Source organism: Molossus molossus, unplaced genomic scaffold, assembly GCF_014108415.1.
Source record: "Molossus molossus isolate mMolMol1 unplaced genomic scaffold, mMolMol1.p scaffold_m16_p_8, whole genome shotgun sequence".
Taxonomy (NCBI): domain Eukaryota; kingdom Metazoa; phylum Chordata; class Mammalia; order Chiroptera; family Molossidae; genus Molossus; species Molossus molossus.
In genome coordinates, this window is record NW_023425402.1 from 106,222,635 (window position 1) to 106,246,216 (window position 23,582).

Consider the following 23,582-nt stretch of genomic DNA (forward strand, 5'->3'; position numbering starts at 1 on the left):
GATTTCTCAAAAGAAACTTTGCAGGCCAGAAGGGAGTGGCAAAAAATATTCAGAGTGATGAAAAGCAATGACCAACAACCAAGATTACTCTATCCTGCAAAGCTGTCATTTAGAGTTTCCCAGACAAGGAAAAGCTTAAGGAGTTCATCACCACCAAACCATTATTATATGAAATGATGAAGGGTCTTTTTGAAGAAAAAGATAAAATATATGAACAAACAAAATGGCAATGAATACATATCTATCAACAACTGAATCTACAAACAAAATGAACAAGCAGAACAGAAACATTCTCATAGATACAGAGAACATTTTGTTGGTTGCCAGATGGGAGGGGGGTTGGGGAAATGGGTGAAAAAGGTGAAGGGATTAAGAAGTACAAATTCCTTGCTAGACTGACAAACCTCAAAGGTAAGGGGGGTTTAGGGGTGGGAAGAAATAAACCAAAGAACTTATATGCATATTTGCATAACCAATGGACACAGACAACAGTGTGGGGAAAGACAGAAGGGGGTTGGGATTGGGGAGGAGGAGGTTAATGGGGGAAAAATGAGGAACATCTGTAATACATTCAACAATAAAGATAAGTTTTAAAAAAAACCAAAACACTACCTGGAAGACTTCTCTGAAGAACTGATATTTATATTAGGACTAGAAGTGGACATATGGCAAATGGTTCAGATTAAGGGCTAGTAAGATCATGAATTTGGTTCTGGGCATGTTGACTTTCCTTTAAGACTTTCTGGCCCTGGCCCGGTAGGTAACTCGGTTGGTTAGAGCATCATTATAGCAAGGTTGCAGGTTCATCCCTGGTCAGGGCACATACAAGAATCAAGCAATAAATGCATCAATAAGCAGAGCAACAAAAAAAAAAAAGAAAAGAAAAAATGAATACTTGTCTTTTGTATACAACTGTAAGTTATTTGTTGACCTAAGGACCTTTTCATGGAATAGAAGGAAGATAGACATGAGATAGTCATTACTGAACGTAATGTTTTCTCACTTTCCAGTTTTTAAAAGAATATATTGTACTTTTCTTGCTCAGTTTTTCCCCAGTGGAATAAATTAGAAACAAATGAAGAGAAGAAATATTTAGTTGGCCCTTTTAAATCATTCTTTTTCTAAAAAGTTGAACGTTGACTCCTTCTGAATTGAGTGTTGTTGTGATGTTGCAAAGGCTTCTGGAAAATGAAAGAGGACAGTTTTTGGCTCACTCCTCCCTTTAGTTATAAGAAAATCAATCATTGCTCCTTGAGCACATTGTCACCGTGCTACTGAGTCTCCTTCCCTCTCCACACCTTAGTTTCTCTCTCTCTGGTGAAAGAAGCTTCTGGGAGCCCATTTAATATTACCAGAAATAATAGCAGCTGCTGCGTTTTTATGTCCAAAAGAACTCACAGCTCTTACCCCAGCTTTAAGTAGTTCTCATAAAGGTGTAGTGGCGGGATTGAAAATTCATAATTATACTGGGACATTTTTTATGTATGAGAAATAGAAAACACAATAGAAGAATATACTTTGACATGGGTAAATTTTTTCCAAATGAACTGAATCCATAAAAAAAATAAAAATCTAAATTTCCAAATTGCATAGTGCATTCTTTTAATTCTGACTTTTGACCACTACAAATGACTAGTTTGTTCGTTTTCAACAAGAAAAGAATGTTGCTTTTTTTTTTTTTTTTTTTTTTTTTACAAATCCAGCTAAAGCATTTTTGGTGGGCAATTTTTAAATTAATATACTTTTTAAAGATTAGGTCTTAGGTGGAAGAAAATATCTTCCGTGCGCCCACAGGAAGCATGAGAATTGCTTGGTTTTTCTGTAAGTCAGTTTTTTTGGTCAGCTCCTGGCCATATTAATTTGGTAAGTTTTGTAAATCTTGAGTTCACTGGGAGGAAACAGGCACGGCTGTTTTTAGTTGAGGGTGGAATTGTGCTTTAAGGCACGGCGTCCTCATGTGACAATATTTCCATATAAGCACAGAGATATGTTAGGTCCTAGGACTGAATTTGCTCTGATTGTCAGTCAAGGGCATTAGATGTTTATAGATGGAGCCAATTAAAGATAGAAGCACTAGATACTGCATAAATCTATGACTTAGCAACTTTTCCTCACAGTTGAAAATACTGTGAAATATTCTTACCTGCATATATTCAGAAGTTTTTATCATTCCTACAAAAGGGAAATGATATTCCAAGCATGAAATTCAGTTGTCCTAACTTAGACCCAAACAGCCCAGGCTAATGAACTGGAACTTGAAGACGGCACAGGGCTTCAGAACCAGCCCCTAGCAGCCGCCACCTCTTGCTCCACGGTTTCTCCCATTCAGGGCGTATTAATTCTGTCCTAGTCAACTCCCCTGTAACTACCAAACTCGCTCTAAATGTCTTTGGTAAAGTGTATGCAGACCGGCTTCCGGGGTTCCGTACGTTGAATTGGCAGAGAGTGGACCGTGGCAGCTCTCAGCCCGGGCCGGCCCCAGGCCCCAGGCCCCAGGCCCCAGGCCCCAGGCCCCAGGCCCCAGGCCCCAGGCCCCAGGCCCCAGGCCCCAGGCCCTAGGGGAGGCTAGCACACCCCCCGCGGCTGCGCCCCGCTGCCTCCTCGCGTGCACCGCTAGAGCATGGGTCTCAGTGAGGCCCGTTCCAACCAGTCCTGCGCGCACAGTCTGTCTGCTGGACACAGGACTGTTTTCAGGTTCCGCCTTCCAACCGCCTGCCAAATCATTTCAGAATACATTCTTTCATACGCCCCGGCTCTCAAGCCATTTGGAGCAAAGTCCCTCACCTATCCCGGAGAGACGACCTCTGCCCTAGTGGACGGTCTGCAGCCTGGGGAGCGCTATCTTTTCAAAATCCGGGCCGCAAACAGGAGAGGAATGGGGCCTCACTCCAAAGCCTTCGTTGTCGCCCTGCCAACAGGTAAGCATGTGTGTTTCTCTCTTCCCCTCATTTTGCTTCAGGTGGTGGGTGTTCCTGTGAATCATGGCTCTTGGGTTTTCATGATGTTTTGGGCTAAGTTTGCTCCGTGATTTCTAGAACGTTTTATAGTCTCTTTAGAAATTAGTCTCCCCAAAGCCTAAAATGTTGATTGCTAATAACACTAATGACTATTACCATATTACAGAAACATGAATGTATGAGTTATGTGATTAATCGTACGTATGTCACTGTGTGATTTGGAGTTTCTGGTGACGGGGGAGGAACGTATTTACAAGTATAATGTGACATTTTTGACTGTTAGCTTTCTTGAATTTCTAAATAGCATTTGAAATGTTTAGTTTGTGTTCCATTTCGGTGACCTTGTTTGTCTGATCAGGATCAAAATGAAGCAAGTTAATGACCTCCGGAAAGGGAGCCGGTGCTTCTGGAGGGTCATTTCCTCTCTGCTTCCCCTCATTCACACCAGATAGCGGCAGCTCTCTCCTGCATTACATACTGTGAGATCCCCAGGGCACCCGGATAGCATGCAGTTCTGTCCTGGAAGAAAAGAAATAGATGAAGTTTGCTCTCCCTGGATTCCCCTTTGCTATACAAATTCCCCTTCCCGACATTCTCTCTCCTCACTCAGTTCTGCTCGCAAGGAAGGGTGCATTGAAGGTACACAATGTTTTGCCTACCTCAGGAGTCTTTTATTTTTGGCTCTATTTTGGAATTACAAATGTATTCATTAAAGAGATTTTTTTTTATCCTCACCCGAGGACTTTTTTTTTTCCATTTTTTGTTCAGATAGAGTGAGAAGGAGAGAAAGAGAGAGAGAGAGAGAGAAACATCGATATGAAAGGGACACATCGAGTGGTTGCCACCCGCACAACCCAACCAGGGCCGGGGACAAACCAGGGTCGGTTGCAGAACTGTATGCAACGAGGTACGTGCCCTTAGCGGGAACTGAACCCGGGTCTCTCTGGACCGCAGGCCGATCCTCTAACTGCTGAGCAGGGCCCATTAAAGAGATTTTGATAGAGGAGGAGAAGAAAAGTAAGGACATGTTAGTTTGTAATGCCTCAAAAATTACAAATATGTCACTCACCCAAGTCACTTGCCCGTCACACAACACATCCCCATGTCATTATGAGTAGAAATCATTCAACATTTTACGCCAGGTTTCTATGAATTTCCTGCTTACTTTGTCAAGAATGGCTATGATACATTTGTAACACACTGAAAATTAGTTTTATTAACAAAATCCTCTATATGATCTTGCTTTTGCAAAATCAATGGATTACTTCAAAGTACTCATATGAGAATTCCTTCAAATCATAAGCTATGGCATAACCTAAGTCAATATATAGAAATTCAATTCACACATATTTTCTAGAACTATATTTAAAGCAAAAGAGGACTTTATTTTATTTATTTATTTATTTTATCCTCACCCGAGGATATTTTTCCATTTTTTTGTACAGATAGAGTGGGAGGGAGAGAGAGGAAGAGAGAGAGAGAGAGAAACATCGACGTGAAGGGACACATAGAGTGGCTGCCACCCGCACGACCAACCAGGGCCGGGGACAAACTGCAACCGAAGCACGCGCCCTTAGCGGGAACCGAACCCAGGTCTCTCCGGACCGCAGGCCGATGCTCTAACCGCTGAGCCAAACCGGCCAGGGTGCAAAAGAGGACTTTAAAGGAGATTGCTGTTAATGTTCTGAAGAATGAGTGGTGATTAATGCCCAGTGTTAAATGCGTCCACGGCCATCTGTCATGCTTGCTTTGTGTTGCATAGCTTTTGAATTTCCTCTTCGATGGCAAATTTTTAAAACTCTGTTCTAGGCAGGACCAGCGAGTCTGATGCTCAGCAGAAAACAGACCCGGAAGAGAGCTGGAAACCGGGGACCCCGGAGTCGCCCTCTTCTCCCAAAGCCCCGGCTTCCTCAAAACACACCCCTTCGCCTGCTTCTCCCCAAGGCCGAAATGTCAAGAACCCTCTTCTTGACTTGAAAAACAAAATACTGGTCAATGGTGGGGTGCCCAGAAAACCCCAGTCGACAGAGCTCACAGATGAGGAGGAGCTGAATTCCCAAGGGGACCCACCAACCTTGCCATCGGAGACTCAGGACCAGAAGCGACAGCAGAGGCCACCCAGCAGAACTGTGCACCCCCTCCTTGCTTCTGGAAGGACTCCAGTGCGAGTCCGAACCCCAGCGCTGCCCCGAAAGGAAGGTCTGGATAAGCCTGGCTCTTCCCTTCCTTCCCACCCTCGTGTGGGGGCCTCTGCCTCTTCTGTCCCCCACACCCCCACGGAAGGCAGCCCTCGGGGCCCTGCCAACCTGCCTTCCAGCTCTACGGACAATGATTCACTGGATGAAGAGGAGGGAGAACCAGCTGCAGGCTCCCCCCACCTCAAAGACGCCTCCTTGGAGCGTCTGCGGCCCAAGAGTACATCCCCTGCCCGGCCAGCCCAGTGGCCCAGCCGCCAGTCGGCCTCCAGTGCCCCGCGCAACAGAAGCCCAGCGCACCATGGCACAAAACCGGCCTTGCCCGCTCGGAGGGCTCCCCATTCTGAGGTTGGGGAGGAAAATTCAAGGGCTTCAGCACCACCGCTCTCCAGGGGCCGTAAGGATGGTCACGATGTCCCAGCCGCTAAGCTTAGTGCGCCAACACGCCCTACCAAGCCGTCCCCGGCCTCCTCACGCCTCACCTCAAGGACGCAGGTCCCTGGGAGAGGGGACATCGATGGTGACGATGACGCAGAAGATGAAGGGAGGCAGGCCGAGGTCACGGCCCAGACGCTCCGGGCCCGGCTGCCCACAGGTCCAGCCGCCTCTGGCCATTCCAGTGCGCACAGGAACAAGCCCTTTGCTGCCCATGGTAGATACCCGAACAGGTTCGGCTCTGGCCGAGGACCCCGACTGCAATCCTCCAGCTCCCCGTTGTCCACCGTGTCTCCCCGAGTTTACGCAAGGGGGAATTCTCACCCAGCTCCTGATCTTAGGCGTGGCTCCGGCATCCACGCGGAGGAGAGCGAAGCAGAAGACGAAAGGCCCCTTTCAGCTACGGTGGTGCAGGACCACGTGCCTTCCTCCTCCAGGCAGCCTGCCTCCCGGGGCATGGACCACCTAAGAAGGGGCCCCCAGAGAGGCTCGAGCCTTCCGCGGAAGCAGCCCCTGGCAGAGAACCCCAAATCCGCGGGGACCTGGGCAGCTGCGCACCTTCCGGACACATCTCTGTCCCCTAAGGCGCAGGATGTGCAACAGAGCACAGATTCGGGTGAGGAACGGGATTCTGTCAAAACGCTGAGGTCCCCTGCTCGGCTGCCTGCAGCGCAGTCCCAGCACCACCCCGGCTCCAGCGCGCCCAGAAGGAAGCCCGCGTTCCCCCAGGCTGGGCGTCCACACCCTGCGTCGCAGGAGAGCACCTCCTCCGACCCTTACGCTCACTGGTCCAGCAGCAGAGAGTCGTCCCTCCCCACGAGCTCCCGAGGGGCGCCCCCCACGTCTCCCCAGAATCAGAATGAGGATTCCGAGAGCAAATATGGTGGAAACCAGGACGACAGCACAGAAGCAGAGGCCCAAGGTGTCCAGGCGCCCGCACATTCGGCCGGGGCCAAGGACACCACCGCGGCCCTTCCCAAGCACCGCCAGGTGGAGGCTCCGACCGGGAGCACCGGCTACAATCATCTCCGCAGACCCACGGGCTCCTCCCCGAGGCCCGGCAGGCCCTATGCCCCCGCCCGCTCCAGGGTCCCCGGCCGGGCAGGGCCCCAAGCGGTGGAGAAGAATGACAGGGAGTCTCAGGCCACACCATCCAAGAAGGAGCCCCTGACGTCTAAATCTCAGCAGTCCGTCTCCGCCAAGGAGGAGGATGAAGACACTGGGATTTTCAGAGGAAAGGATGAGGACCCACTATCTTCCTCTGTTTCAAAGTGGCCCTCCTCCGTCCCCAGGGGCAGCAAGTACGCAGATGGGAACAGTGCTGAGACAGAGTCTGCCACTGTGCCTGCTCCCCGCAGAGGGAGCTCCCCCCAGGATGAGAACCCCACTCTGAAGCATCCTCCTCCTCCAGGCAGCTCCCCCAGAGACTCCCACCTCCCGCCCAGACATCCCCCTCGCAGCCCTGGCGTCCCCAGTGCCCCTGTGGGCACCCCTGCCCGGCCACGTTACACCACGCGCGCCCCTCCGGCCTACACCTCCACCACCCCCATGCTGTCCCTGCGACAGCGAATGATGAATTCAAGGTTCCGGAACCCTTTCTCACGCCCGCCTGTGAGACCCCCTCTCAGACAAGGTATTTTGTTTTTAACTCGCTTTTTCATTGCGGTGTTCAGTAGTGTCCATAGCAATTACCCAGAAGCTCCTTTCTATCCAGCTCTGCTATACCCAAGCACCGTGTGAGCAGCTTTGCAAATGACGTGATTTCGTCCTCTTAACTGTCTGGTAGGGTTTGCAGGGTTTCTCTGATTTTCAGATGAGGGAGCGGGGGCAGAGGGACCTGTGTGGCTTGCCCGGGTCAGACAGCTAGGAAGTGACTGAGCTGCAATCCCAACCCCAACACGGATCCACAGCCCTCGGTCACTCCACTAGCTACATTGCCCTTTGAATTCCTAGGCGTATGCTCTTCGCCTGTGAAAATGTGTCCCAGACATGATGCCAAACTCAGGTTCCTGTGTTTGGGTTATTTTAGTTGTTCACATGTCAGGGTACATTCAAGGAATGCAGCAAGAATCAGATACGTCCTGTGTACCTTGATCATGTTCTTGTTGATTCTGCATGCAAATCTCAGCCGAACACTCCCTGGGGCAAACTCAGATGTCTTGGCTATGAATTGCTTAGATGTTGCACTCAGTGAATGTTGTTTAAAACCTGTAGAAAATACATGTTAAAAACGATTGTCACACACACTTGTAATAGGCAGATGTGTGACTTAACACTGAGGACGGAAAGTGGACAGCTATCATTGTGAACTGGAGTCCACATGGACCTCAGGGCAGGACTGAAGGTATTTCCCTTAAGTCTTCATTCAGTTAAGTGGCACCTTGCACTCCCCTTGCATGGAATCAGGGCTTAATAGAACCTTTCTGAATGAATGTGTATTAGTATTTGTTCATCTGCACAACGTATTGTTAGTTTAGCCCAACGTAAAGACGGAACACGTGCCTCACGTCAAGGCCAGTTTTCCATTAAAATGGACTATTTTAACAAGCCTAAGACCCTGATAACAAATGTAAAACGTGCCCCTGTACATAGCACTCAGTCAATATTTACTTTTCATTAACTATTTGAGCAAACGAAATAAGTCTCTGACCTACAAATTGTTGTCAGAGAGCCCAAGTGCTTTATCCCACAGAGGGGCTGGACCACAGAGTACTCCCAGCCGGGCCTTATCTGACCTGTAGCCGAGATGGCATGAGATGGAGAGGAAGGCAGGAGACAGGGACAGACAGACACAGCAACCGAAAGGGCTGCTAACTGGACCTCGTACTTCCTCCCTGAGCAGATACTTCCCCAGCAGCCCCATGGAGCTCAGCAAGCTGAGTCAGCACTGTGCACTTGGGCTCGGTGACTGATGATGAGCCGGCCAGAAAGAGTTGACGAGCTTAGTAAATCCGCTGAGAAGTGCTGGGCAGCAGAGAACATTTTAGAGACAATTTTCTCCGTCCTTCCAACCCTACGCCCCGCCCCCAACTTCTGACTGGTTAAAATAAAGCTACAGCTACTAAGGCCTTTAGTCTTCATCTGGGTAATTTACTGCTGCTGAACACTCCCATTTCCCCAATACTGTCAAAAAACCGTGACTTTACTGTACTCTTTTTAAAATTTAATAATTATTTTTTTAATGTTTTTAATTGATTTAAATGTTTAATTGATTCTTTTTGCTTGTTTATTGTGTTTTGTTTTGTGTTTTTTTGTGTGTGTGTGGTTTTTTTTTTTTTTTTCTTGGTACGTGCCCCTAGCGGGAACTGAACCTGGGACTCTCTGGTCTGCAGGCTGGCTCTCCAACCGCTGAGCCAAACTGGCCAGGGCTGTTTTGTGTGTTGTTGTTTTGTTTTTTTTTAGAGAGAGAGGATGGGGAGAGAGAGATAGAAACATGTGAGAGAGAAACATCAGTTGTCTGCCTCCTTCACACTCCTTACTGGGGATCGAGCCTGAAACCCAGGCATGTGCCCTGACCGGGACCTCTCAGTCCATGGGACCACACTCAATCCACCGAGCCACCTGGCCAGGCCTTCACTGTAGTCTTGATTGACATTCACATTCATCACGTAGAGGTCACAGTTTAGATTATCGTTATCTCATATACATGAGCTATTGGGTTAAAATTCTGTTTAGTGTTTCTCTTTGAAATGATGTGTTGCTGCTTATAGACTGGTATGAAGCCAACTTTGCAGGAATGTTGCATTGACCAGGTTATTTATTGTTTCTGTACTGTGTAGGTTATAATGGCAGACCGAGTGTAGAAGCGAGAGTACTGCCTGGTAGTAACGGAAAACCGAGCGGACAAAGAGTTATCAATGGCCCTCAAGGAACAAAGTGGGTAGGGTAAACTTCTTTCCACATCTCAGTTGTCCTCATGCTGTTGGGAAGAGAAAAGTGGTGGACGTTGTGTAACAATAATGAAGCAGCCTTTTTCCTCTTTTCCTCTAGTCTTAACCACTCGTCTGTCAATATGCTATACTACATACATTGCTTCCAGCAATCAGAAAAATCTTTGATTCTCCTGACTAGTTTTTCTTCTCATAGTCAATAAGCGAAGGCATGGGCCTTTGTTTCTCATTTGCCTCGACTGGCAGCGAGCTCAGACGAAGGCATAGCCTAACCACAGCAGTGACATAGAACCCGAGACATGGCCCCGCACACGAACTTCTAATTCCCCACTTTATTGTTTGTTTACTACTCAATTAATAGTACACATCTGTTCTGTAAATTGTCCCAAACCCTTTGTGAAAAGGAAGGTAAAAATGAACAAACAAGAATCAATAGGCAAACTGCCTGAATCACATGGGCAAGTTTGATCTGATCACCTTTTGAATCTGTCAGTAATTATTGCTTGTCTAAAATAAGAAAGAAGTCTCAGTATTGTATGTGTGTTTAAGCTAAATGGCTAACTTCTTAAATGACTAAACATTTTAAGATACATGTTTAGGGATTTGGGGTGCGTTGAGCAGACACTTTATAATATTCCGAGATTTAAAATAGTTTTTGAAAGAATAAATAAGTTATTCGTGGTGGAATTCCCAGTCAACACTTCCCATTTATAACCGTAAGGTTTAGGAAAACATATTGAAAGACTTCATGAAATGTTTATCTAAAGATACATCTTATCATTTCTCAAAGGAACAGAAATATATTGCAGGAAGAATGCATATTACAGCAAATGTCATGTAAACACTTGTGAATTGAACTGTAAGGGTAGAATTTAAAAGTAGGGTTTATATCAATGAGCCTTATTTTACTTACTGAGCCAAGACCCAATAAAGTGGCCTCTTTGCAGGGTTCCTTCACTGGCCGAATGGTACAGAGTCGTGGTTCTCAAATATTAGTGAGCATCACAGTCACTGGGGGTTTGTCAAATATGGTGTGGGAGGGCCAGGTAATCTGCATATCGGACAAGTTCCCAGGTGACACTGAGTCTGCTGGGCTGGGATCATACATTGAGAACCACTAGTGTGGAGCATGAGTTTGTTCTTTTTTTTTTTTTGTATGTGCCCCTAGCGGGAACCAAATCCAGGACTCTCTGGTCCACAGGCCAACGCTCCAACCGCTGAGCCAAACCGGCCAGGGCGAATTTGTTCTTTAATAGAAAGTTTTTTTGTTTGTTTTTGTTTTTTTTTTTTATCCTCACCCGAGGATATTTTTCCATTTTTTGTAGAGATAGAATGGGAGGGAGAAAGAGGAAGGGAGAGAGAGTGAGAAACATCGACGTGAAGGGACACATCGAGTGGCTGCCACCCGCACGACCAACCAGGGCCGGGGACAAACTGCAACCAAAGTACATGCCCTTAGCGGGAACAGAACCCGGGTCTCTCCGGACCGCAGGCCGACGCTCTAACCGCCGAGCCAAACCGGCCAGGGCTTTAATAGAAAGTTTTATAATTCCTTAGAATATAAGCTTTATGCAAACATACTATATAGGGCAATTTAATTACAAATTAAGTTGTTTTTGTTGTAGTAGCTTTGATGTTTAACATTAACAGTAAAATAGAAACATTTCATGTTTTTAATACATTAGTAATACATGTTCATTGCCAGAGGTTAAAACAATTCAGACAGATATGGAAAAAATAATAGCATTTCAAACCACTTTCCTTCTTTTTTCAATCCTCACTCGAGGACACTTTTCCACTAATTTTCAGATAGAGTGGGGGGGGGGGAGAGAGAGAGAGAGAGAGAGACATTGATGTGAGAAAGACACATCAGTTGGTTGCCTCCCTCATGACCTCAACCAGGTCCGGGGATTGAACTGCAACCCAGGTATGTGCTCTTGACCAGAATTGAACCCAGTGACCCTTTGATCTGAAGGCCGACGATCTAACCTCGGAGTCAAATCGGCCAGGGCTCAAACCACTTTTCAAAGTTAATCACTGTTAACAGTTTGGGATATTACCTTCCAGATATTTTTTTTTCTGCAGTTTTATACTTATAGAAACACATAAATATTTTTTATTTTTGAAAAATAATCAGTCCTATAATCTGAGTTCATATCATTATATGCCAATATATATAGAATTTTTCAGTCCTTTTCACTGGCTGCATAATATTCCACTACATGGATATGTCATAACATATTTAATTTCTGCCCTCCATAAGTGGATTGTTTCCTACTTTTCAGCCTTACATACAATGTACTAAATGGTAAAAGTATTTTTGAACATTTTTTTGTATATTTTAGAAACTTAATTTACATCCTGTATGGGTAAGCAATTATGAAATATGACTGTTTTATACTTTATTCTTATTAAACCTTATGAAGGATGCTGACAAAAATAATGTTTCCTACTTACTTTAGGGCAGTGGTTCTCAACCTTCCTAATGCCCGACCCTTTAATACAGCTCCTCATGTTGTATGTGGGTGTATCTGCACGTGGACGGACCCGCCTGGAGATGGATAGAGGAGCGGTGTCTCGGTGCCTAAGACCATTGGAAATATGTGTTTTCCGATGGTCTTAGGCGACCCCTGTGAAACGGTCATTTGACTCCCAAAGGGGTCGCGGCCCACAGGTTGAGAACCGCTGCTTCAGGGTTTCCTTCTGTGGAAGCTTCATGCATGTATTTATGTGGTTGGATGAATGTGAACATTTTGAAATGTCCAATATAGTCTTTACTCTGTGTCGTGGATTTAGGTCGTGGATCTTGATCGTGGGTTAGTATTGAATGCAGAAGGAAGGTACCTCCAAGACTCACAAGGCAATCCTCTTCGGGTGAAACTAGGAGGAGACGGCCAAACCATTGTGGGTAAGTGAGAATGGTCCTGAAGGAACAAGTGTCCTGGCTTCGCTGTGGAATAACAGCTCTTTCCCTCCTCTCCCTGATGTTTAGTGGCTACTCTCGGTCTCGTTACTTTGGGCCAGGTGCTTTTTTCTTGATATAACTGTCAGCAATTCTTCCAATACAAGCCACTGTCTTAGAAAAGGTGGTACCCAGCTCTGTTCTGGAAATTGGCAGCCGTGAGCAGGAGTCCAGACCCTGTCTGCTGCCCGTTTCTGTGTGGCCCGTGTGCTCAGAAGGGTTTTTTCGTTTCTAAATGATTGCCAAACAAATCAAAGAATAGTAATGTTCGTGACGCGTGGAAATGATATGAAAGGCATGTCTCAGTGCTCAAGCACAGAGGGTTATGGGGACCCAGGGCTTTTCCTGCCCTCAATGGCAGAGTTGGGTGGTTTCAACAGGTACTGTCTGGCCCATCAGACTTTAAGTGCTTACTCTCTGTTTTTTACAGAAAATATTTGCCACCCCTGGTCCAAAGTAATACGTTTCTCCTTAGGTGTAGGAAGGAGAAAGAGAAAAGAATTACTTTTCTTACTAAAGACTAAGAGTTATTTCAGGGTAATGGGGCCTATTGATGAACTGTTGATTAATTTAGATAAGGTAATAGAAATTAATGGTCAATATAGGAAGTCCAGAAATTTCTGGGTAGCAGCAGACATTTCGACCTCAGCTGATACCCCTCTTAATTATTTCTTTGTCTCTTTTACTAATTAAAATATAAGAATAATACATTTTATGAAGACACTTTCCACTTGTTTTTTATTTCCTCTGATCATGTCCGCTCTTTGCACAGACTGTATATGATTTTGTTTCAGATCTGGGAGGGACCCCGGTGGTGAGCCCTGACGGGCTCCCCCTATTCGGGCAGGGGCGACATGGCAAACCCCTGGCCAGTGCCCAGGACAAGCCAATTTTGAGTCTTGGAGGGAAGCCCCTGGTGGGCTTGGAGGTCATCAAGACAACCACCCGTGCCCCCACCACAACCACGAGACCCACCACCACCCCTCGGCCCACCACAACCCTGCGGCCTAGGATCACCACCCACCGAACCACCACCACCATGCGCCCAACGACCACCATCCGAACCACTACACAGACAACCACCACTACCACCACCACCCCCGTCCCCACCTGTCCCCCTGGGACTCTGGAGCGGCATGACGAAGATGGCAACCTGATAATGGGCTCAAGTGGGGTGCCGGAGTGCTACCCTGAAGAAGGTAACCATCTCCATTCTTATGGTAGCCCAGGTAACTGGCCTGCTACCTTTCAGGGGAGGGTCCCAAAGGCTGCAGGGAGCAGTAGGGTGCACGGTGGGCTGGAAACTAGGGGGTTTCTAATCCTACAAGGTTTGTTCAACAGCACTGTACCACAGCTGGGCTGTCAGATGGAGCAAATAAAAACACTGCCCGGGACATGCTTACATGATACATTGTTTGCTATTTACCTAAAATTCAAGTGTAACGGAGCCTCCCATGTTCTGTCAACCCTTTCCACAACCCGTCAGAAAATTAGCTAAAGCACGGGATGTTCGTTTGGACCAGCATTTCCGAAGTCTCCCTGGGTATTAGAGGGTTAGTACTTGTTAGATAGATAGATGGATACATATATATGTATGTATGTGTGTGTGTGCGTGTGTGTGTGTGTGTGTTTCTGTGGTTATGGGATTTAACCAAAGTTAAATGCATTTCTTACTGTTGGATCATTTGTATTGTGAATTTCCAAGAAAAGCCGTGTTTCCCAAGCACGTTTGGCGGCGGAACCCTTTTTTGATCAGCAGGAGGGCTTTGCCCTGGGGGACGGGGGCTGCACCATTTCGCTGCTTCGTGGTACCCAGTCGGGCTGTCCTCTGCCCGCGCGTGTCGCCCCCGACAACTGCCTGCTCCCCCTTAGACAACGGAGCTAGGACACTTCGGTCAGGTCGTGGTGGAGCCGACACGTCGTCATCTTTGCTGCCGCGTCCCTGTTCCAGCTGCTTCGGAAGAGGTCGCCCTGCATTTCTTCAGGCTTGCAGGAGACAAGCCCGCCTTCTGCCCCTCAGGTCCAGGTGGACCGCAGTGTCTGTCTCTAAGCTAATGCAGAGTGAAGACCCCCTTCCGCCGTCGTCTGCTGCCCAGAATTCTCACACAGCACCGCGGACCGCGATGAGCCCCAGGCGGCGTGAACTCGAAGGCCGTGGCCAAGGCGGGAATTCTGTTTGAAGTCTGTCTTTGCACGAAGAAGTTCCAACTAAAGAAGAGTATTTCACACATGAAAAATCCCCACCGAAGAGCAAGGAAACATGCTGAGTAAGAGGAGCCCTGGGGAGGCAGTTCCCTCCGTCTGTGAATGTGAATCCGAGTTCGCCTTCGGACGGCAGGTATGAACGTCGCGTGCATTTTCCTTGACCTCTTCTGCACACATTCAGGTGTTTATGTATTTCTAAAACCTGAACTATGGTTAGAATAGATATTTACTTGATAATTGGTTGTAAACAGAAAAGTGACTTTTGGATTTTGCTTTAATGACTGTTATCAATATTTTGAATTTTCTTTTGTCTGCTTTTATATAGGCTTTTAGATGTTCTTTCCATTGACTTTGTAATTTTTGGCCTTTTATTTGGCATGAAAGTTGATATTTTTCTTGGCATGTTGTTTCTCCTTTGCAAGTCATGATATATATACAGGGGTGGGCAAAAGTAGGTTTACAGTTTTGAGTACATGAAACAGTTTTTTCTTGTATTATTATCTACTAATTTTTGTATTATTTATTTGTAGTACAACCGTAAACCTCTCTCTGCTTGTCTCTGTATGTGTATTTCTTTTCCTCACCCATGTACATTCTTCGGATTCCCTAATATCCAAGTATTAATAATAACTTGCCTCTAGGCAGCATTTTCAAAATAAGTAGAAATCAGTACAAGTCCTGGGGAAAAATTAAATTTAAGGAAAAAAGTATCATTTTTAAACAATATTATAATTCATTATTTAAAAAATATAGTTGACTCTTGAACAACAGGTTTTAATGCACAGGTCCACTTATATGTAGATTTTTTTCAATAAAAACTGTAAATGTCTTTTTGTTATGATTTTCTTAATGTCTTTTTCTCTAGCTTTATCGTAAGAATACAGTATTTTATATATATAACATATAAAATATGTGTTAACCATTTATGGTATTGGTAAGGTTTCCAGTCAACAGTAGGCTATTAGTAGTTAAGTTTTGGAAGAGTCTAAGGTTATACTAAGATTTTTTACTGTGTGGGCAGTTGATGCTACTGATCCCTGTGTTGTTCAAGGGTCAACTGCAATTTGAAAATCAGAGTCAAACTTACTCTAGAAAATGCTATGCATTGTCTATAAAACACAAAAGTTTGCCATTTCTTGGTTGAACATGTAGTAATGACCTTGATGTGCCGACACATTCTATAAACGCTGCAATGACGGACACGCAGACAGAGAGAGGCTTTCAGTAGGAGGCTCTGATCTCCGCAGAGTGACAGTCGCAGAACCACCCGTCACGGCTCCCTGCCTCTACCTCTGCTCTCCAGTCTGTGTCCCCTCAGCCCCTTCTTTCATGTGTGTTAGGCGTAGATCAGTCCACGGTGCACACTCTCAAGGTCTGGGGTCCATGTATCGCAACCAGTATTTACCATGCGACATTGGCCATGGCGCTTCGCAGCCTAGTAGCCCGACATGTTTACTGTTGTAGTAATAATGACTGAGAACCAGCATTAGTGTCAGTGAATGAATACCTGCTCTTCCAAGCACCCCCAACCCTCATCTAGTCAACATTTGTCATTATATGCCATTGTCAAAGTCCTAAAATTTTGTTTCTAGCCCACTACTTTTAAAATCATCTTTTCAGATCTCATAGTCTTGGCTCCCTTGGTTAAAGCATGCCTCCTTCCCTTCAAAGCACTGCTTTGAAACAACGTTCTATCTGTATCTGTCATTCAGCCTTGCCAGTGATTTAAGTGTATTGATATACTTTTGCATTTGTTATGGATGCCACCCTTGTGTGTATCTTCCTGTGGGTATAGATGTGTATTATACACTTGTTTCCAATGTATTGTTGCTTTCTCCCCTCCCCTCCCTTCCCTCCTCCCCTCCCTTCTTCCCCTCCCCTCCCCTCCCTTACCCTCTCTCCCTCCACACACACGCATGCGCACAGATACGTTTTGCCTGCTCTGACTTCCCCATCAGATACTGAAGTCCTTGCAGTAGGGAGAATGCTGCTTCTTCACGGTACCTATTCTTTCATCTTTGGGTGTCTAAACAATACCTTACACAACAGGCATCTCCGTTTCCACCCGAGAAGTAAGAGCCAGTGCCCTTGTCTTTCAGGTTCTGTTCCTGCAGCGGATCTGATGTGACCGTGTGTTTGGAAATATGGTGAGCCAGCCGAGTATCTTCAACCGCCTGTGGCAGACTGTGGGACCTCTCTCAGAAAAGCATCAGTCACTGTGGAATGTTCCCAGCCCGCCACAGCTTGCTCTCAAGACTGAAAAGACAAAGAGAATAATGAAAACTTCACTGAAGCTGGACCAAACCCGTACACTTTGCTAATATCCTTGGGTTTCAAATGGCGGTCACTCACCTCCTCTCTAAACTTCTACTGAGATTATTTTTTTTATAGTTTTTTAAAATATCTCTGGAGCTGAGGCCCTAATTTTTTGGTGATATTTTGCATGAATATTTTAATGGCCATCTGAATAAACCACTCAAGAGAATAAACCATCCCCCCATGGCTAGTGGCTGGCATCACTTTTATATGAAGAAGTGGAGCCTTTAACATTGAGTGGGGTTGACTCATAAACATCCAGTCTTACATAGCTCCAAATGGTTTCAAAGGCATTCACATGGTTGGTTTTATTTATTTATTTATTTTAAGCAATTACACCATTACATCTCAGAAGTCACTTTTACTTGGAATCAAGATAGAGCTTCTTTAGAAAAATATGCCTGACTTGATCTTTTTTAAAAAAGGGAGCACTAAATTACTCAGTACCCTGCTTACTTTTGCCAGATGTAACTGTCACTCACCTCAAGAAGTGATCCCGGTTTGAGGTCAAAGGCATCATTTCTGTGACCGGCTGCCACGCTGGGGTATTGCAGCACCTCCAGGAATTGCACGTAACCCCCGGAATCCACCAAGGACACCCTATACTTTTCCCTTTTCTTGTTCACTCTGAGATGCAAAAATTATACAATGTTTTCATGTTTGACTTGGCCAAAAATAACAGGGAAAAGAAATGGATCTGAACCGATAATGAGGAAAAACAAGACTATGTTCTTAACAGTTCAGTGGACGAGGGAAAGAAAAGCCTGTTCCAGGGAATAATGGCCGGAGAACCTCAAACCTTCGGTGCTATGAACTTGAAAACCGCCTGATTTGAACCAGCCCAGAAGTAATTCCTCTTGGATCCAGATATATTGACACTGGAGTGACGAAAGGGAAAATCACGTCTAATAGGTTTTCGTGCAGTGACGGTTGTGAGCCCTGAGGGTGGATGATTTACCACTTCTGTCTTGTGGACATTCATTGGCCCCCTCAGAACCCGCCCAGTGTTACCACCGCCACGGTAAAGTGGACCCTGGCATCTCACAGGTCCCTGGCGGCTTCGGGCCTGCATTCTGTTCCTTGGAGGGGCTGGACAGGCAACGTGACATCCTCTGCCGGTGGGCTTTGTCATGATGTCCAGAGCAGGCTCACAGTAGGCCAGTGCATGCTTCTACTGGAATATCTCTAGGGAATGATCACTGATTTTCTAACAATGGAAAATTCAAATCGGTGCCTGTAGTTTTTGAAGGAAGAGAGTTCATACACTTTCTACTTCAATTTCCCCTTTAGTATGCCGTGGAATGAGGATTCTAGTAGAACATCTGAGGGTGTAAGAGCAATTTCATTGGTTAGTTGAACTCTTTAAAAGTGGAGGCAGTTTTATGAAGGGTAAAGTGCACAGTCTTCGGAGCCACAGGGTTTGAGGTTCCAAGTCAGTTTTAGCTCTATTCACAGCTGTGTGGCTCAGGCGCACTAGATCCTTGGTGTCCTTGGCTGCGAAGTGGGTAGAATCCTGTGTGTCTTAAGAGTTGTATGTGAGGGTGAGCTCAGAAATACAAGGGAGAAAGCGCCCGCTGCCCAGGGGCGTCTCAGAAAGTGGCTATTTCTCTGCCTGCCCCTCCCCCCTGCCTTTTAGTTGCGCTGAGTTGAGTTCGGTATAATTGCTGTGGACTTCCGGTCCCAAAGAGGGAAGAAATGCTTCTGATGTTTTTGAAAAGGAAAACTTTTTGCCACAAGATTTTACCAGCTACAGAAAGACATTCTTTTCTTTATAGCTGCTTCTACATTCCGCCAAGTAGAGAAATGATACATTGATTTCCTTGCGTCTTCTCAGAAAGACTTCTGCTCAAAATATCCAGATAATGGTGGCAAAAAATGGTGGTGTTTTGTTTTTTTGACACCAAAAAAACAGCCACTCAGCTTGCTTAACCATGTTGTTATGCATGCTCGTAATATCAGTTCCACCATTAATATAGTCATTTAAATAACAGTTCTTATAATTAGGGCTTCCTGGGACACAGAAAATAAATCACATATGAAATACTATAAGTTGCATTTCAAGGATGATTCTGCAGTCATAACAGAGCCAGTGGTTTTGTAAGTAAAGCTCAACCTGTTTGTAAAGAGAAATTTGTAATCATTGGAATATTGTTTACAAGCTTCATGTGCAAGTTCAGAAGTCTGACTAGCACAGGTTTACCTCCCGAGTCTTGGAGAGAGGGTGGGAGGTTAGAGGGACTCTTGAAGCACAGGGAACTCAGTCGGTGTGGTTTGCAAAGTTAGAGCGTAGGGGAGGCAGGAAGTCGGTCTGCTTCTAGAACATGCGAGAGGCCAGAGGGCGCGGAGAGAATGCAATCCGACGAGCCTGCAGGTGGAGGACTTGTCTCCATCCTGAGCACCAGCTCACCCACTCTCTTCCCAGTCTCCTTGCTGCTTCCCGAGAATGCCTGTTCTCAGGCCTGTGGCAGGATGGGCCAGCGGACCCCCCAGCATGCTGAGAGCCACCTGGGCAGGGCGGGGGGTGGGCACTGAGGGGGCGAGAGGGAGGTCAGGAAGCACCTGCTGTGCTGAGGGCCAGCCGCGGGGCAGGGTCTCTCCTCTGATGGTGGGAGGGCATCCAAGTGCCCTGCTCTGAGCATGAGCAGAGGTCTGGGTCTACCTCTGCTCTTCCTTCTGAGCACGCACGGGAGGCCCTGGCTTTGCGGACTTGTTCCCATGACACAGCCGTGGAGGATGAACCACTGTGCACTGGACTCGATTCTGAGACGCCTGGGAAGAAAGCCTGGGCACTGTTGACCCCTTCTCCTTCCTTCTCTAGATGATTTCTCAGGATTGGAGACCAGCCTGGCCACACCCACGGAGGAGGCCTACGTTGTCTATGAGGAAGGTACTAGCTGATTTTAAGCACATGATTTGGATAATTTCTTTCCTGATGGGAGGATCTTAACCACTAAGTGGGTGATCTGAATCTCAGTTTCCTTCATGGGTTGGGTGGCCGTACCCCACGCTTCTAAGTTACCCCCAATATATATTTGATGAAAGAAAGAGTGTGCTTGATTGACAGCACAGCTGCCGGACAGGTGCCCTCTGCTCCCTTCTGGCCCCTCCTTCCTCCAGAAATCAGGGGCTGCAGGTCTGAGCCCCCCCCCAACACCGCTCTTTGTAAAACCACCAACGTCCTGGGGGGAATGGGAGAAGGGTGGAGGGGGTCAATTGCCGGGACATCTATGATACTTTCAACAATAAAGATACATTTTTTAAAAAAAAGAACAAAACTAATCAGTGTCTCAGCTTCCCCTCTTGGCTCTTCTCATTCTTCCGTTTTCTTTCTTTTTCTAATTCCCCTAAACAATGCAATGTGGCGGATGTTTTCTATCACGGGATCTTTCCCAGGAAGGGTAAGTTTACAAGATTAAGAATACAAAATGCCTCGGGTAGCATCTGGTCCGGTTTCTCAGTGAATGGTAATGAATGTTGTTCTACTTCCGACCTGTGACTCCTCTGCGTGTTTTACAGTTGCCTCTGCAGGTGGAGAAATTCCTGTGGGCCTCTTGCCCCAGCCTAGGGCGGCCTGTGCACTTGCCCTCCTGGCTTTTCTCCGGAGCGCCAGTGGTCCTAAATCACAGACGTCGGCGCAGTGTCTCCCTTGATGTAATCATAATAGAGTTTGATGTAGTGGTTTAATCTTTCAAATAAAAGCGGACTTAAAAAAAAACCAGGTGTCAGAAAGCAGAGGAAGGTGTTAGCACCTTTGACAACACGGTGCTCCTTTCTATTATCTTTGAGTAGTTGAACAGGGAGCAGAGTTTTATTTCCTTTTTTAAATGTTAAAAGATTATTTCTCTTGGTAGAATTAATCCCTCCTCCTCCCCTGAAAAAAGCCAAAAGATGATCAAGGAAAAGAAAAATCAAGTGTACTTCCTAATGCGAATCTTTGAGGTTCTAAAACGGCAAATGATTTAGGTAGAGAATGGCCGTGGACCAGTAACCGGAAGGTACTGAACTGGATAAAGGCTGCGGCTCTCTCCAGCTTTGATTCTAAAATCTCCTTTTTCTGGTCATACCTGTTTCTTTTTCCCGTCCTCTCTTTGCTGCAGCTGCTATTCTGCGGGCACGGGGGTGGGGAAATGCTGTCTTACTAGAAACAAGTTCAGATTCGGGAGGGCACGTACCTGAGGCGTGTGAGCGTGCTGTGGTCTGGAGTTGAGTTTTAGGAAGGTATCTTTTCAGGAAGTGCCCAGTTACAAAAGCTCTGTCATTTCAGATTACGAGCTTCAGACCCCGAGGCCCCCGGCCCCCCGCGAGCCCTCCACCGCGCCGGCCCCGCCCGCTGTCATCCCGCCAGAAGGCACCATCAGCTCCTTTCCTGAGGAAGAATTCGATCTGGCTGGAAAGAAACGATTTGTTGGTAAACAGAACTTTCCTAATCAGAGACACGTGGGTTTTTAACTGTTGTTCTTTGAAGAAGAGCACAGCTGACCTCTGGGCCTGGCCGAGAAGGCCCATTCGGAGGGTTTTCCCAGAGTGGAAGCTCCCTCTGGCAGGCGTGGCTGCCCCTGCTGGATGCCCGAGCTCGCTGCCCCGTGGGCACACGGGGCAACACTGGAACCGAGAGGAGAGCCCAGCAAGGCTGCCCTGTGGGGCCTAAGAGCAAGGAACACGTGAAAACCACCAGGCCCCGGGAACACAAGTATTTTTAAATCCTCACCTGAGGATATTTTTCCATTTATCTTCAGATAGAGTGAGAAGGAGGGAGAGAGAGAAAGGGAGAGAGACATCGATGTGAAACAGACACACCGATTGGTTGCCTCCTATACAACCCCAACCAGGGCCGGGGACTGAACCGCAACCGAGGTACATGCCCTTGGCCAGAATCAAACCCAAAACCCTTCGGTCCTCGGGCCGACACTCTGACCGCTAAGCCAGACTGCCCAGGGAGAATACAAGTATTTTTATCACAGCTAACTTCTCTAAGATGCGAGTTCTTCTGGGCTTTGCCTACACGTGGTTAAAGTCTTCCCCAAAGATGAGCAGTTGGCGGAATTGAGCCGCTACAGCTTCCTACAGGCCCCCAGAGCTGAGGCTGCTTCCTGGTTATTCCGCATCTTTCTCATTGGCCCCCAGGACTTGGAACCTAGAAATTTATTTCACTCTTTTTTTGTTAGTCGTGAAAACAATTTCGAGAGGAAATTCTATTTCGCTAACCTGGGTTTCATTCCCTTTGGGAGACTTTTTTTCCCCCCCATGCCCTTAATGAACTTCACTAATGAGACACTTAGATTAATATATTACTAAGTGGAAAAAATAATATATGACTAAGTAGAGACTGGCAACAGCTTCAAGTAATGTCACACTTTTTTGTTTCCAAAACAAATGTTCTGCCACAAGCAGAGAACAGCTCTTGCCAGCCAAGATGGACACTGAGTGTCTCAAGTCCCTGCACTTGCAGGGAAGAGTCACTGACGGAGGCCGCATTCCTGCAGCCGACGCTCATGCTGGCCCGCGGCGGCCCGCGGCCTGCCTGATGCACCACACGGACTCTGCGGTCCGGGCAGACCCTGCTCTCCTTCCAGCACTATCACCAGCTGCTCCAAGGGCTCTGCTGAAGACGGAGAGGCTTACGTTGTCTGGCTCTTGTTATGTGTCTATAATTCTATAAAGCATGGGGGATTACTCCCCAAAACTTCCTGATGAGCTCCGTGGACAAGCCCTAAAGGCCTAATTTTATACAAATTACTGGAAAACAGAGAGCCAAAAATTGCTTTTTATCATAAATGGCCACCGAGAACGAGAACCTACATTAAAAGATGCAATGCAACATTTAGAAAGTACTAGAAATGTTTTACATGAGAGCAGTTGGGAGCCTTGCATGTGGAAAGCCCAACTCGGATTCCCTGACATTTCTAACTTCTTAGAAAGCGTATGTAACAAAAAGAGGGGGGGCCAGAGGCAGAGTCTCCTGCTCCGCCCCTGTTTCGTGGGCCTCTCAGTGCCAACAGACTCAGCTGGGGCATGGGACACCAGTCCATGCCCTGCCTTATTCCCGGTGCCCTTGTACCCACTGAGAGAATGTGTGTAGAAAAAGCTTCAACTTGCTCATAACTGTGAGTAGCTGTTATTGTGCTGAGCAGAAACGTTGTAGAAGGCTGTTTAGATCTGGACTTTGCAGACATTCCAGATGGTTATGGGGGTCTCTGAAGCCCTCGGGAAGGCCTCCTGGGACTGAGGCTAGAGGTTGTATATCTTGACCAGTGTATATTTCTTTTTGGTCTCAAGACTGTCTAGGAAATGAACTGTGTTGAGAAAACCCCAGCTGGGCCTGATTCACACTTTCCCAAATGTTTGGGCATAGAAATGGTAAAACACTGCAGTCCTCACTTATGAATTGCAGTTTGAGGATCTTTCAACGTTGCCTTGAGGCCATAGTCATCAATGTCAATGGGGCAACAGGATATTTTGAAGCCACCAGATTAACAGATGTGAATACATGGATCCGTTAAGGAGAGTAGGGATGTGCTTCTGAGTCTGGCATCAGGGCTGCTGGCCCTGGAACCTCTGTCTAGCAGGGAGAGACTGAATGGTTGGTCTACTCCATGGAGCAGACATTATGCTTCTGCCTCCA

At 46.7% G+C, this 23,582-nt stretch overlaps 1 protein-coding gene across 1 annotated transcript in view; it reads left to right on the forward strand.

Annotated features, from left to right (window-relative positions):
- Positions 1-23,582, forward strand: part of FNDC1 (fibronectin type III domain containing 1) — a 64,721-nt gene that overhangs the window by 26,064 nt on the left and 15,075 nt on the right. Inside the window, exons 9-15 of the mRNA XM_036248552.1 lie at positions 2,730-2,918; positions 4,767-7,220; positions 9,367-9,467; positions 12,274-12,385; positions 13,234-13,638; positions 19,779-19,847; positions 21,225-21,368. Of these exons, the coding sequence (XP_036104445.1) occupies positions 2,730-2,918; positions 4,767-7,220; positions 9,367-9,467; positions 12,274-12,385; positions 13,234-13,638; positions 19,779-19,847; positions 21,225-21,368 (3,474 nt within the window). The remainder of the gene's footprint in view (positions 1-2,729; positions 2,919-4,766; positions 7,221-9,366; positions 9,468-12,273; positions 12,386-13,233; positions 13,639-19,778; positions 19,848-21,224; positions 21,369-23,582) is intronic.